General features: G+C 47.5%; 1 protein-coding gene across 1 annotated transcript in view; it reads left to right on the forward strand.

Moving 5' to 3' along the window:
• PCSK2 (proprotein convertase subtilisin/kexin type 2) overlaps window positions 1–16,304 on the forward strand; it is a 111,867-nt gene that overhangs the window by 71,921 nt on the left and 23,642 nt on the right. The window contains exons 6-7 of the mRNA XM_060272426.1: window positions 6,533–6,609; window positions 15,536–15,624. Coding sequence (XP_060128409.1) covers window positions 6,533–6,609; window positions 15,536–15,624 — 166 coding nt within the window. The remainder of the gene's footprint in view (window positions 1–6,532; window positions 6,610–15,535; window positions 15,625–16,304) is intronic.

Below are 16,304 nucleotides of genomic sequence, written 5' to 3' on the forward strand. Positions count from 1 at the left end.
ATGACCAATAGTCTGGAATAATGGGAGTTTAAGTCCAGCAACTTCTGGAGGCTCACAGACACAGGCTCCCCATCCATGGCACATACCATTGAACAGAGAGATTGCACTTCCCACTGGATAGTGGGTTTTATCTTGGAAGAGCACCAGTAAGCTCTTATAATACAATTTACCATCAACTGACGACAATTTGACTTGTACATTTGTAAGGGGGACATGGACAAGAACAGCTTTCTAGCAATGCTTCATGTTTACAAAAATTAACATTTTATTTTTAAAAAACCCAATAGCTTGTAAAATAGGCTATAGGCAATATTTTATCCCCTCTGGAGAGGAATGCCTGACTTACTCATGGGTCGTACACCAATGATGGGGAAACTCCCACAGCTTCATCTGAAAAGCATCTGACACAAATGCAGGCAAAATAGCACATGCTATTTAAAATCAGGGGAGGGGAACATGAATTTTACTCTCTAACAAGACCATTGATCCATAAAGTGAAAGCAATAAACAATGTACTGTACTATAAAACAAATAAGACAATATTGTAGATGATAAAAATTCTTACCTGCACTGATGATAATCATTGTTTGGATTGGGGGCTTTTATCCATTTCTGCAGCCACACAATCAATCAATCAGTAGCTGAACTGGGTTCCACACAGTCACAAAAACAAATTAACCGAAAAAGCTTCAAAAACAAAAACGCGAAACAATAGCACCAAACATGCTCTCTTCCACAAGTCTGTTTGACTTCCGAAATGTTCGAAAACCAATGTGCAGCTTCTGATTCGTGCAGGCACCCCAGAAACAATAGCCAACAACCACATCAGACATTTGGCTTCTGAAAATCATTAGAAAACACTTTCTTCTAGGTTTTCAGTGTTTGGGGACCAAGGCGTTTGAGAACCAAGGTACCACTGTAGAGTTACAAACATTTCCTTGACATACAAATCAGACAAACAAAATAAGTGATTCAGAAAGCAGCGCAAGGAGGACCAGGAATGTAGACTCTCAGCACAAGGAAAGTAATAGCAACCTGAGATACCTGGGACCTGTGCATGTTTTGCATCTGAATAGCCATCACTGGTGGATCTGATTGTCACTTGCTGAGAGGGAATGGAGAAATTTGTAGATCTAAAGAATCTGAATGCACCACTGCTTATGCACTTTTGCAAATTGATTGACAATGGTTTCAAGGTCAAGGGCTTTTAATAGTTCCTTTTCAGTTACCAGTACGGTATAGAAATGTTACTTAGGACTTCATCACTTAAACTCCTCCTCAAGCAGGTCTTAATTTGCCAGCTGCAGACATGAAAATGCTCATTCCTTTCCAGCACTTGACGGAGGTGTTGTGATGGCCAAATTTATATTTGAGGAAATCTAAATACGCTGCAGCATATAGGTGTGAAGCAAATAACCAGCCTTTGGCAATCTTTGGCCCTGTTGGCAGGCAACAAACAAAAAAACAAACACACACACACACACACACATCTGTGCGCATTTTGAAAACCAATTAAAACATCAATACAAAATAGACGCAGCATATGCTAAAATAACAGGGCCAGTCATCAGTGGGTACCATGCAGTCTGGCCTCAGTTGACATGTGCCACTTTGATAGGGTTTTTGCTGGTGTTTCTGCACATTTCTTATCTGAATGACGGCTGAGTTTTCTTAACGTTTCCCCAGAAGAGGAGCTGAATGATGCTCGAATCAGTTGCAGAAACCACTGTATCTGATTAACGTAATTCTTGAGCTCTTATTGAGTCAGCTAATGATAGCAGGGATTCCGTCAATTTACACATTCAGTAAATTGCTGGTAAAACGTCGGCCACATTCTTGCCGAAGAAATAGAAATGATAATGTGCCCTCGGCACCAAGGAAACAATGCTAAATGAATGTCAGTTCTGGACCATGCTGCTGCTCTTCTTTGAAATTCTTATTTTGTTCTTACATCTGTATCAGATGTGGGGAACATTTGGTCTGGGTGTTGCTGAAATACAAAACCTATTTGCCCTACCAAGGGTGGCCAGTGGCCAGGGATGATGGGAGTCAGAGTTCACCAACATCTGTAGGGCCAAATGTTTCCCACGACTGATTTAGATCCTGCCTTTCTTCCATCACTGAATCTATCTTAGGCAGTGTGCATATGAGTTTCAGGCAGTCACTCATCCAAGGAACTCACCTAGCAAAGCAGTGGCCTCATGTACCTTCAGGTCATACCTTTTGTGGGGAGATGGCTTTGGTGGGGGGATTCCAGGGACGGATAAGGACACAGGGTTTTGGGTTTTTTTGTAAGGGCAGTTGAAAAGCTGGAGTGATCTGCTCTGAGCTTTCAGGAAACAGCAGGTATGCACTGTAACAGCCTAAGTAAATGCATACGATATTGGCAGCCCTGTGTTTGGACAATCCAAGGGTGGTTAGAGGGGCATGAAAGGGACCTGCATAACTGAACCAGCTTGCAAAGAAATTGGCACAGAGAACATTCTGCAATTAGAATGAAATAAGTGCAGATCTCACAGCGAGTACTTAACAATAAACCCCTCAATTTTTACCCTCGGTCCTCCTTTCTATTCTGAAAAGTCATGTTTCCAGATTAGTCAGGGTCACATTAGAAATCAGAGCTTAGCAGTCGGCTTTCCTCTTTTAGGTTGTTTTGAGTTTTGTGAAAAAACAAGCAGCGAGGGTAATCATCTGTTGCAAATCTTGTTAACTTCAGGAGGATTCTGAAAATGTTGGTGATGGAATGAGTATGCCATTAAGTTCTCAAGCAGTTGCTGTTGATGCCTTTCCACCTCCAGGATTCTGCTGCTCCAATATTATTATACTGTTGGTGTTTAACGCAAAATGCCAATCGGAATGGTGGTGGGCACATGTGGAATTCTGGAAAAAGTGGTGTGGGAGCCAGTCACAAAACGGCTGCCACAGGGCATGGAAAAGGAAGAGCGCAAAAATCAGAGGAGAATAGTCACTATGATGCCACACAGTGGTACTTCATATCATATACATGGAAACAAGACTATCTGAACCGCAAAAGGAAATTTGAAAATCATGATTTGTAACCATACTTATATTTACACCCCCTAAAATAATTTATGCAACCCATTCAGCACCTCAGTTGTTTTGGGATTGTTATTGTTAACTGTTTTGTTTGAGGTATGCAATGCAAATTAAGTAAATAAGTTAAAACAAAAAATAAAACAGAATATGTATCTTCTTGTACCATTTGCATGATTTTTACATGGCATTCTCTTAAGCCGCCATCAAATTGCAGATCACATCTGCCTCCGTGGAGTGGCCTGTAAAAATTACAGATCCATTATTGCCAGTGGCACAAAATATGAATTCTTTGGAATGAATCCAAGGGCCATGGTGACCATGGCAAGCGAGGAATAGGCAGCTTCTACTTCACAATCCATGGAAGCTAATCCCGGCTTTCATTTAATGGTGGCTTGGGAGTCATGCCTTGTCGAACATAATGAGGATCCAAGCCTTGGACCCATGTTTTTGTGTTATGGTAGCACTACCCTCCCTCCTTAGTGCCCCCGAAAGGCCTCTTCTGTCTGCACTGCCCACTTTCACACATTTCCTGTTCCCACCTTTCTACTCCTCATAAGCACATCCATTGCAGCTCATTGTCTCCTTTTCTCCACCTAGAATTAAGCAGTGAAGGGACAGCATCCCATCAGAGGTGTAGAGGTTATGTCTAAATTTTGTGAAGAGATCAGAGAGGGAGCAGGAACTGCTCTGGGCATGGAGAATGTGTTTGTTTGTGTCTGTGGCCTGCATATATCCATGTTGTTGTTGTTGTGTCATTGGGTTCACATTCTCTTGCGGGCCCCAAGGAAGGCCTTGGTGGACTGTTGGTACCATGTTGCAGGACCCATGGAATATTCTTCTTTGGCGATCACTCATAGCCATGAACACAGTTTTAACAGTGAGTCCATAAGTGACTGTGGAGGCCAGTTCTGGATCCACACATCCTTCCACAGTGGGGAACATAGGTTTCCTGGCAGAAGTTGATAACGATGAGTGTTTGCCAAGCGTTTCTTCCTCTTGGCATGTTTCTCCCTTTTGTCCTGAGTTCAAGCATCTTCAAAATCCACAACACCTTTGGTAACGGCTGTTCTCCAAATTGAGCGCTTGCAGGGCAGTGTTTCCCAATTGTTGGTGTTTCTACTACATTTTTAAAGATTTGCCTTGAGAGAGCCTTTAAACCTCTTTTGTTGACCACCAGCATTATGCTTTCCATTTTTTAAAAAACTTTGGAATAGAGTAGTTGCTTTGGAAGACGATCATCAGGCACCCACACAGCATGACCAGTCCAACAAAGTTGATGTTGAAGAATCATTGCTTTGACACTGGTGATCTTTGCTTCTTCCAGTACACTGGCATTAGTTTGCCTGTCTTCCCAAGCGACGTTTCTCCCTTTCGTCCTGAGTTTGAGCATCTTCAAAGTCCAGGAACAGGCCTTTGGGGGCTATACAGTCCAGTGGTCTGATATTTTAGGACATACATCCAGTTCAAGTTTGATGCAACAATGCATCAAACACAGGGAATGTCTGTTTATACTCAGAAGAAAGTCCCACTAAGACACTCCCAAGTTGAGCGTGGAGTTGTAAGCAAATCTCAAAGGCTTAACACAGAGGACAGGTGGTCCTCGCTAGCAGTGACTGATGTGGTGGGAAATGCCAAAACACTGGGGCTTACCATTGGACATGCTGGCTGAGAGTGATGGGAGTTGAGGTCCAACAACATCTGGGGTAGCCACAGATTTCCCACCACTGCAATAGGTCTCATCAGATGTGGAGGGTGATGCAAAGGGACCTCTGATAATCAATAGAAATAATGGGTGCAACACATCTTGAAAGAGGTACACCTGAAGGTGATGTGTTAGGCAAGGAGTCTGGCGTTTGGTGAAAATCTGTTATTTGTTAAGAGAAAGAGATTTCGGTGAATTAGAGGTTGGATTTAATTTCCTCTCAAATCTGCTCAAATCCTTCCTATGAATAATACATGGGTTTCTTTTAATTCTTTATTCAGAAACACTTCTCCCTCTGGAGAAAGCAAATGTATAAATTTAATTATCCACATTTGGTCATTTGTTTTGTCTGTTGTCTGTTACTGCCACAGTGGAGTAGCAGCTGGGCTTACTGGTCACACCATGGTACAATATTTTCATAAAAGGGTAGGGGAAGCTCTGGTCTTCTTTTGGCAAGGTTGCTTCTCAAGAGCACTGCAAAAGGAGGAGGCAAAGATCGGCATCCTCCCTGCCCCAGGCAAAAGAAGGCAGCAGGTCTAAAAGACAGCTACTCTGGTCTGCGCTTCAGACATATTTAAACAGCAGAAGGATATACTTTCTGTCTGATCTTTTCGGTTTAATTGGAAGCTTCCTTGAAGCAGATCAGATTGCTTGTCCGTTGAGATTAGTATGGTCTGCGCTGACTAGCAACAACTGTCCAGGATCTCAGACAGAAATGACGGAGATGGATCCCTGGACCTTCTTCTACTACTACTGCTACTACTACTACTACTAGTAGTACTAATTTATTTATACCCTGCCCATCTGGCTAGGTTTCTCCAGCCACGCTGGGCGGCTCCCAGCAGAATATTAAAAACACAAGAAAACATCAAACATTAAAAACTTCCCTAAACAGGGCTGCCTTCAGATGTCTTATGAAAGTCAGATAGTTGTTTATTTCCTTGACATCTGATGGGAGGGTGTTCCACAGGGTGGGCGCCGCCACCGAGAAGGCTCTCTGCTTGGTTCCCTGTAACCTCACTTCTCGCATTGAGGGAACCACCAGAAGGCCCTCAGAGCTGGACCTCGGTGTCTGGGCTGAACGATGGGGTGGAGATGCTCCTTCAGGTATACTGGGCTGAGGCTGTTTAGGGCTTTGAAAGGTCAGCACCAACACTTTGAATTGTGCTCGAAAACATATCAGGAGCCAATGTAGGTCTTTCAGGACTGGTGTTATATGGTCTCGGCAGCCACTCCTAGTCTAGCTGCCGCAGTCTGGATTAGTTGTAGTTTGTGGGTCACCTTCAAAGGTACACCCAGTCATAATAATAATCCTTTATACAACAACTGCAATATTAATAACTTCTATTCATGTTGACACATTAAAGCTGCAATTGAGGAACTCAAACTATATCCTTGTTCTTCCTGTGTGTGGCAATTATTCTGTCTGTGGTGTTTCTTCCTGTCCTTGTAAGATGTTATGTCTTTCTTTCCCCCAGTTGCTGCTGTTATCCATCATACCTTGCACAAAGCTGATATCCCATTTTTCCAGAAATTTCTGTTTCAAATATGTTTTTAACATTTTTATTTACTTATGTTATTTTTTAAAAAACCACATTAATTGTCTTTTCCCCTGACAGGTGTGTTTGGCACTCTGGCCTTTTTGTGTGTGTGAAGGAAGTGTGGGATATAAATTCAGATGAATAGATAATAAATGAATAAGCATGGCTGATGTGCATTAATTTCTCTATATATCTATTAATGCTTATTTGTGCTACTTTTTGTGTTTTTCAGAATGCTCAAGCCAGCTATGATTTCAGCAGTAACGACCCCTATCCGTACCCCCGCTACACAGATGATTGGTTTAACAGGTGAGAAGCACATCTAATCCTTTTCCTTGTTGGGAATTTACAAACTTTGCTCGTAGCATCTCTGATCCAATTCAATCTTTTTCCTTTTTGCTTGGTCCACATCTTCAGATGAAACAACCTGATTTTCACTCCCTGTTCTAATAAGCTGATCAGAACGTAATTATTCTTTGGTTTGTGCAAGTCATCAAATTTTGCCTTATCTTTCTTGGTTTTTTATTCCCCCCCCCCAAAAAAAAAATGTATCTAAAAGTATGTATTTTGGATGGTGTGCGTATTTTATGGAAAATGCATTTTAAAATTATGCACTTTTGGAGCATTTTCTTTCTTTCAAGATTGCAGTTGCTGTGGCAACTGCACTTAAATGAATGCAGATTCAAAATGGTGACGGAGGTGCTCCAAGCAAACTCTCAGTTCTCAGGATTCTTCCCTTCCAAAACGAAAAAGGAAGAGGCGGAAGATCAAGTGCATGAAATGTTTGCACAATTGGGCATCCATGTGGAGAGCGCATGTCTAATGTGACATTATTGGCATGATGAAAGTTCTTCTGTACAATGACCTTTGCTGAGAGAGTGGAGCATTTGCACAAACCTTTTGGCCAGAAATTAATGTGCCCATGTGCCTGAACAACACTTAACTTTGGCTGAGAGAAGCCTGGTTGTTCAGGCACAAAGGCACATTAATTTCTGGCCAAAAGGTTTGTGCAAATGCTCAACTCTCTCAGTGGAATTATTTTAAATGCTTAACTTTGGCTGGATTGTGTCCAAAGTAAGGATAGGGGAAATTGTGGTTCTGCTCACATTTTGCTGCAAACGGACTTAATTCATAAACTGAAATGCAGCTATCCTTCAGAATTGCCACTTCCCTGAATTTCGTGATCTTAGGGAGATGTTTGTGACAGATTTCCCAACACAGTTCATTTCCCAGGCCGCGGTGACATGTTGCATTTCTATGCCCTTTGGAAGGATGAAAGGAAACATATACTTTGATATGTACATTCACAGCTTCCTGCAGTTGCTCTTGAGAATGACTGACACGTCAGCACATTCTCGTTATTACTTGTGCCATTTCTGCCAGAAGCATAGGATAAAATGGAAGTTTTCATATATTTGCAGATGAGATGACACCTGACATTTAGCTTGTTGTTGTTTAGTCATTTAGTTGTGTCTGACTCTTCGTGACCCCATAGACCATAGCACGCCAGGCACTCCTGTCTTCCACTGCCTCCCGCAGTTTGGTCAAACTCATGTTCGTAGCTTCGAGAACACTGTACAACCATCTCGTCCTCTGTCGTCCCCTTCTCCTAGTGCCCTCAATCTTTCCCAACATCAGGGTCTTTTCCAGGGAGTCTTCCAGGGGGTACGGATAGGGGTCGTTACTGCTGAAATCATTGATCCAGCACATGATATTATATTATATTATATTATATTATATTATATTATATTATATTATATTATATTATATTATATTATATTATGATCTGTTTAAACAAAACAAATAAAAACATACAGAAGAATTATCCATAAAGACAAAAATGTGAAAAAATAAATAGGTAAGACTTATTGGATGCGGGTGGCGCTGTGGTGTAAACCACTGAGCCTAGGGCTTGCCGATTGGAAGGTCGGCGGTTCGAATCCTCACGACGGGGTGAGTTCCTGTTGCTCGATCCCAGCTCCTGCCAACCTAGCAGTTCGAAAGCATGTCAAAGTGCAAGTAGATAAATAGATAACTTTATTCTTCGGAAAAAGTTACACACAACCTCCAGTCTCCTGAAGCCCAGCCCATGTCAAGGAAATAAACAACTACAGTGGTACCTCGGTTTAAGTATACAATTGGTCCCAGAAGTCTGTACTTAACCTGAAGCGTACTTAACCTGAAGCAAACTTTCCCACTGAAAGTAATGGAAAGTGGATTAATCCATTCCAGATGGGTCCATGGAATACTCAACCTGAAGCATACTTAACCCAAAGTATGAGTGTAATTGGTTCTGGAAGTCCATACTTAACCTGAAGTGTACTTAACCTGAAACGAACTTTCCCATTGAAAGTAATGGAAAGTGGATTAATCCATTCCAGACGGGTCCGCGGAGTACTTAAACTGAAAGTACTCAAACCGAAGCGTACTTAAACCGAGGTATGACTGTATCAGACTTTTAGAAGGCATCTGAAGGCAACCCTGTATGGGGAAATTTTTAATGTCTAATGTTTTACCATTTTTTATGTGCTGTAAGCCACTCAGAGTGGCTGCGGAAACCCAGCCAGATGGGCGGGATATAATTATCATCATCATCATCATCATCATTTACTTAGGGAAGTAATGGGGAAATGGACTGAAAAATGTGAGACGAAGGAATGATTAACAAGAAGACATAAAACACCCCACAAGAAAATCAGCATGAACTCTCATTGTCATACAACTGCCCCATAAACCTATCAGAATTAATGTTTGATCCAGACTGGACATAGCCTAACCTTGCCGTAAAGTTTGTACGTTCTGAATAGATGGCTCATCTGGGGGAGACAAAGATCATCTGAGATGCCAGCAGCCTTCCTGCCCTAGGATCTATAGAAGATGATAGGCAATAGTATAACCTGTGTTATGCTTAACAGGCAGTCCACAGATGCTAGACCGCAGATGCCTAGCAACATAGAAGCCTCTCCAACAGTTCTTTAATAGAGTTACTGTGAGGGACAGGGGATATCGCGAAGTCCCTCCCCTCCTGAGTTCAAGCCCGTCCCCGAGCAAAGGGGAAAGCAGGGAGAGTTCCGATTCCAGTGGGGAAGCAGGAAGTCGTGTCCGAGGCTCAGGCAAGGTAGAGGAGCCAGGGTCCCAGGTGGGACAGGAAGGGGCAAGCAAGGGGGGAAGACCCATCCCTCCAACTCCAGAATTACGCAGGAAGAGGAGGGGCAAGAGGATGGGTCTGCCAAAGCTTTTGTGTTGGAGAAAGACGCGCCAAAAGCCATTAGGAGGTTCTGAAACCGACTGACAACATCGCTCCGTGTAAATAGCAATGACTTGAGCACTGTAAATACGCAGCACCAATAAAAGAATAAAATGCAGAGCTGCGTAGCGTCGTTACTCTGAAGTAGTCCACTCCGGCCACTGTGACAGCAACCTCCTAATCATTTTTGGGCTACTTCGGAGTTGCCGGGATGAGCGTGTCCGAGGCGGAGAAGTGGCGGCAGATCGCTGAGCAAGCCCAGCTAGAACTGCAACAGCTGTCGCTGCAGGCGCAGGGAGAATTGAAGGCAGCTAAAGAGGAGACTAAGAAGGTCCAGGACGACCGGCTACAACTTGCGGAACAGGTGAGAGAGCTCCAGGAAAAAGAGCAGCATTTAAGGGCGGTGGCGGTAGACCTCCAAAACAAGCTGGATGCAGAGAAAAACAAGGCGGGAGGGGCTCCCCAAGTCCAAGTGCTGCCAGGAAGGAGAGCAGGGACCCTTGTAAGCAAGTTCAATGGAGACCCGAAGGAGTTTCAGGGCTTTGAGACTGAGATCGTGTATGCTCTTGAGCTGCACCAGAATGAGTTCCCCGATGATGAGCACAGAGTAGCGTTTATTGTGGAACATCTCACCGGAGCAGCCAGGGAGTGGCTAAGACCATTAATCGCAACCAAGAATCCTTGCATGAAAAATGTCCAACAATTTCTAGAAGGTTTGAGGACGATGTATTCGTCCGATAGTCATTTGGACCAGACTAAGGAGGAACTGCATAATTTACGCCAAGGAAATATGACAGTTCGCGCATATTGGGCGAAATTCACCATGCTGGTGCACAGACTGGGGTGGGTTTTGGATTCGCCTCCCATGCAAGCTGCGTTTTACTTGGGTTTGAGCGAGGAGGTGAAGGATGAACTCTCGAGAGGTCCAAAGCCCAGTACTATGGATCAGCTGAGCAAAGCAGCTCTGGCGGTGGGGGTGAGGCAGGAATCCCGGTGGAACGACAAGCAAGCGACGCGCGCAAAGCGGGCTTGGTTCCCACGGTCGCAGGAGAAGCCACTCCCTCAACAACCCTTTCAGGCCACGCCTGGAGCCAGCCAGGACCAGGAGCCCATGCAGATTGATAGCGCGCGCGCGCGGGCTTTTCAAACCCCAGCGGCGCCAAGACGCAAGGAGGGAAGGGGCGGGAATTGCTTTCTCTGCAACTCACCCCAGCATCTCGTCAGAGACTGCCCACATCGCAGGGAGTGGCAAGGAAAGGCGGGAACGGTGGTGCCCTCCCCCACTGACGCAGCACCACAGCAGGGAAACGGGAAAGCCTGGCTGCAGGAGACAAGGGGCAGCAGCCAGGCACAGTCAGCAGACAACAGCCCCAGCCCGCCCACCCGCACAGAGAGGTGCAGAGCCAGCCCACCCCTCCCAGAGCAGGAGTGGTTCTAGAAGTGACGCTAACGCTCCCAAATGGCTATCCCCTGACGGTCCTCGCCTTAATTGACAGTGGGGCGTCCGCCAACTTCTTCTCGAGAAGCTTTGCAGAAGAGCACCAAATCCAGCTTTTGCAGTTGGATTTTCCTCTGCACGTAGCAACCATTGACGGCAGGGAGCTGCTGGGAGGGGCCATCACACATCAAACCCCCCCCATGAGAATGACGGTGGGAAGGCATTCAGAGACACTGGCGTTCAACGTCACCACCATCTCAGACCCCCCCATCGTCTTGGGCATGAGCTGGCTGGCGCGCCACGACCCCTCCATCAGTTGGCACCAGAGGTGCATCACGTTTGGGTCAGACTTTTGTCTGGAACATTGCATGCAGCACCAACCAGGGGAGGGGCCTCCGATAGCCACGGTGGCCACCATGCATATCAAAGGGGGTGAGGCAATACCCAAGCAGTACTGGGACCTGCAGGAGGTCTTCAGCGAAGCGGAGTCCGACCACCTACCCCCGCACAGGCCTTTTGACTGCCAGATCAACCTGGTGCCAGGGGCGACGATACCCCCAGCCAAGCTGTACGCCATGTCAGACCAGGAGCTGGAGGATCTGCGCGCTTTCATCGACAAGAACCTCAAGCGGGGGTTCATAAGGGAAAGCAAGGCAGCAGGGGGCAGCCCGGTCTTCTGGGTGGACAAGAAAGACACGCAACAGCGCCGTCTTGTGGTGGACTTTAGACGGCTGAATTCGGTGACAGAGCCCGTGGCTTTCCCCATGCCCAGAGTGGATGATCTCCTGACAGCGGCACGCAGGGGCAAGATTTTCACCAAGCTGGACCTAAGGGGGGCGTACAACTTGATCAGGATCCGGGAAGGAGATGAATGGAAAACCACGATGTTCACGCCTCTGGGCTCTTTTGAATATCTGGTGATGCCCTTCGGTTTGCAAGGGGGCTCAGCTTGCTTCCAGGCCTTCATGCACCACGTCCTGGGGTCCCTCCTCTTCAGGAAATGCTTGGTCTTCCTAGATGACATCCTTATCTACTCGAATGACCCAGTGCAGCATGTGAAAGATGTCAGAGAGGTGTTGCAACGCCTGAAGGAGAACCACCTGTATGTGAAGCTGGAGAAGTGCAAGTTTCACACCAAAGAGGTGGACTTCCTGGGCTACAAGCTGTCAGACAAGGGGCTGGCGATGGACAAGGACAAGGTGCAGGCCATCCTGGACTGGCACAGCCCCAGGACGCGCAAAGACGCCCAACGCCTACTAGGCTTCGCTAACTTCTACAGGAAGTTCATCAAGAACTTCTCTCGCGTTACGGCTCCCATCACGGACTGCCTGAGAGGCAAGCAGAAGTTCAAGTGGACACCAGAGGCGCAAGCAGCGTTCGAAAGCCTCAAGAGAGTGTTCGCCTCAGACCAAAACCTGTTCCATGTGGTGCAGGACGCGCCCCTACGCATTGAGACAGATGCTTCTGAAAAAGCTGTGGGCGCAATTTTGTTGCAACTGGACGCCAACAGGGAGTGGAGACCCTGTGCCTTCTTCTCCAGGAAGCTGACACAGCCTGAACGCAACTACACAGTGTTTGATAGGGAACTTCTTGCGATCTACGCTGCGTTCCAGCACTGGCGACACTTCCTGGTGGGCGCAAAGCACCCCATCCAGGTGTGCACAGACCACAAGAACCTGGAGTTCTGGAGAACTGCCAGGGTGCTCAACCAGCGGCAGAAACGGTGGGCAGAGTTCTTCTCGAACTTCAACTTCTCCATCCACTACATCCCGGGGGAGCAGAATGTCAGGGCGGATGCCCTCTCCCGCAAGCCAGAGTACATGGAGGAGGAGGCGCCACCAGCCCCAAGGCACATTTTCCCCCCGTCGGCATGGTCCTGCGGAGCAGCTGTGGTGAGCGAGGCAGAACTCACAGCACTGACGGCAGCGGATGAATTTGCCAACCGCATCTTCAGAGAACTGAGAGGGGGGAGGGAGCAGGCAAAAGACTTTGCAGAACGCAGAGGGCTGCTTTTCTACAAGGGTGCGCTGTACCTACCCACCACCCAGCTTCGACGTACGGTCCTCAAGCAGATGCACGACAACCCTACAGCGGGGCATTTTGGAAGGGACAAAACCGCTCACCTAGTCATGAGACACTTCTGGTGGCCAGGGGTGCGGGAAGATGTTCGAGACTATGTAAGGGGCTGTACCACCTGCCAGCGGGCGAAGGTGGTCAGAGCAGCGCCACCAGGGTTGCTGGAGCCCTTAGCCACACCACACAGGCCGTGGGAAGTGGTGTCCATGGACTTCATCACAGATCTGCCTTCGTCCAGGGGTAAGACTGCAGTGTTGGTGGTGGTGGACCTTATGTCCAAAATGTGTCACTTTATACCGTGTGCCAGGGCAGTCTCAGCAGAAGAGACAGCCAAACTGTTTGTTGATCACATTTTCAGACTGCATGGATTACCTTTAAGGGTTATTTCGGATCGTGGCCGCCAATTTGTTTCCAGGTTCTGGCGGCGGCTCATGAACCTCCTGCAGGTGGAGGTCAGCTTGTCGACGGCTAGACACCCGCAGACCAACGGACAAGCGGAGAGGGTCAACGCCATTCTGCAGCAGTACCTGAGATGCTACGTCAGCCAGCGGCAAACGGACTGGGTGGATCGCTTGCCACTAGCAGAATTTGCCTACAACAATGCAGTGCACGTCTCCACAGGGGTGTCGCCCTTTAAGGCCAATTACGGGCGCGACCTCAGATCTTTCCCAGAGAGGGAGAGGGAGGAGGAGGAGGAGGAGGGCCCACAGGCTGAGGATTGGGCAGAGGAACTGGAGACGGTGCACCAGCAGCTCAGAGAACACTTGGAGAGGGCCAAGGAAGCGTACAAAAAGGGGGCAGATCGCCACAGGCGACAAGGGGAGGTCATCAGGGTGGGGGACAAGGTGTGGTTGTCCTCGGAGGGCCTTCCCACCAGAGGGAGGTGCAAAAAGCTGGCACCCAAAAGGCTGGGCCCCTTCACGGTCACGCAACAGGTAAACCCGGTGGCATACAGGCTGGCACTGCCAGAGGACATGAGGGTGCATCCAGTGTTTCATAGATCGCTGCTGTCGCCGTACAGGGAAAGCAGCAGGCTCCGAGACAGCGAACAAACCCCCGAGGGAGGGGGGGAGAGGGAAGGCAGGGAGCAACTCAATGAGGCCACGGCCATCCTGGATTCAAGGTGGGGGGTGGGGGGACTGGAGTACCTCATGGCATGGGAGGATGCTCCGCCGTCCCAGAATGAATGGGTCCCAGCCACTCAGATACAGGAGGAATTCTTGGTGGAAGAATTTCACGCCCTCTTTCCCCACAGACCCAAGCCCTGGCACATGGAAAGGGAGGGGGAGGAGGAGGAGGCACGGGAGAGCAGCTCACCATGGCGCTGGGAAGCGGAGTTTGAGGAACCAGAGGATGAGGTATGGGTGTCACCGAGATCCACCCAGTCAGAGGAAGGAGCAGATTGGCAGAACGTTTTTACCCCCACCAGCTCTGACGCCACGGACTTTTTGGGATTCCCGCCCGCCCAGGCGGAAGGGGGGGGCTCGCAGGACTGGGGGGAGGTATTCACACCAACGGGCTCGGAGAGCACTGAGTTCTTAGGCTTCCAGTCGTCACCGACACATGGGGGGGGCCTGGGGAGGGGTGAAGGAGAGCTTGGGAGGGGGGTGGATGTGAGGGACAGGGGATATCGCGAAGTCCCTCCCCTCCTGAGTTCAAGCCCGTCCCCGAGCAAAGGGGAAAGCAGGGAGAGTTCCGATTCCAGTGGGGAAGCAGGAAGTCGTGTCCGAGGCTCAGGCAAGGTAGAGGAGCCAGGGTCCCAGGTGGGACAGGAAGGGGCAAGCAAGGGGGGAAGACCCATCCCTCCAACTCCAGAATTACGCAGGAAGAGGAGGGGCAAGAGGATGGGTCTGCCAAAGCTTTTGTGTTGGAGAAAGACGCGCCAAAAGCCATTAGGAGGTTCTGAAACCGACTGACAACATCGCTCCGTGTAAATAGCAATGACTTGAGCACTGTAAATACGCAGCACCAATAAAAGAATAAAATGCAGAGCTGCGTAGCGTCGTTACTCTGAAGTAGTCCACTCCGGCCACTGTGACAGTTACCATAAAGCCCAGAGTTGTCAAGGGAAATTCCTCCTGCAAAACAAAATAGGAAAAAAAACTGGTTTGGCCCTTGCCCCGTTGCTTCGTTGGAAGGTGAAAAAGCACATACATTTTCTGGAAATTAAAGCAGAGCAAAACAAAGCAAGCAGCCAGAAACAGACAAGTGTACATCTTTCATTACCATAGCACAGTTTTCATTATATAATGGGTGAGATGCAGTGGGGTCAGTTTGCAAGTGCCCTCACTGTGCTCAGTCCAAATGTGCATCATGATCTCTGGGATCTGGCTCAAGGAAACACAACAAAAAGTCATTTTCTTTATTGTTGTTTGATTTAAAAAAAGCTTTACAGTACACAGTGCCTTTGCAAGCTTTTGTGGATTCTGATGCTAATACGAAACCTTGACTTGAATCTCTGTCTTTCTCCACAGTCATGGAACCAGGTGTGCTGGGGAAGTATCTGCTGCTGCAAACAACAATATCTGTGGTGTTGGAGTGGCATATAATTCAAAAGTGGCAGGTATGGGATAAATCAGGGAACACACAATTGAGGTTTATCTCGGAGGCAAAACTGCAATTTTATCTAAAAACGGGGCAAGGGGGAGGAGCAGATATGTGACTCTTCTGAGGTGTGGAGATCAAACCAAGGGCGTGAAAGGAACTATGGGATGGGAGGTGATGGTGTCTTCAGAATTGGGTGGAAAGTGAGAAAAGTGCTTAGCCCTCGCAATATGCAAGAGGAGGAAGGTGCAAGAGGCTACCATGGGGGTGGCTCGTGTGTACAAAAAGAAGCAGAAGGGGGGCATGGATGTGAAAGTGAAAACAGGGCTGCAAAGGAGGACTAAACAATAGAAGAGAGTTCAGAAATGTGATTGGAAAGGTGAAAAACGAGCTTCATAATTGGGTGGTTTGGGAAGCGGAAACTAGGGTGTTCATGCCGGGGGGAATGGCAGAGGATTGGTGAATGGAGCAGGGGTGCATCCCTCTGTGTCTCTCTGTGTGTACACAACATAACTATTTGTTTCAGTCTCCATGCCAGTTTTTCCATCCTGCACTTCCTCCCTCCCATGATACGTGAAACCATATGTCTTGCTCTCTTATTGCACATCATTGCTCAAAGCGACCGACATCTCTCATTGTTACTTGAAAGATGCAGCTTGATAAATACCTTGCAAAGTTTCTCTATAAGCCTCGCCTTCC

The sequence above is a fragment of the Zootoca vivipara genome, chromosome 3 (assembly GCF_963506605.1).
Source record: "Zootoca vivipara chromosome 3, rZooViv1.1, whole genome shotgun sequence".
NCBI lineage: Eukaryota > Metazoa > Chordata > Lepidosauria > Squamata > Lacertidae > Zootoca > Zootoca vivipara.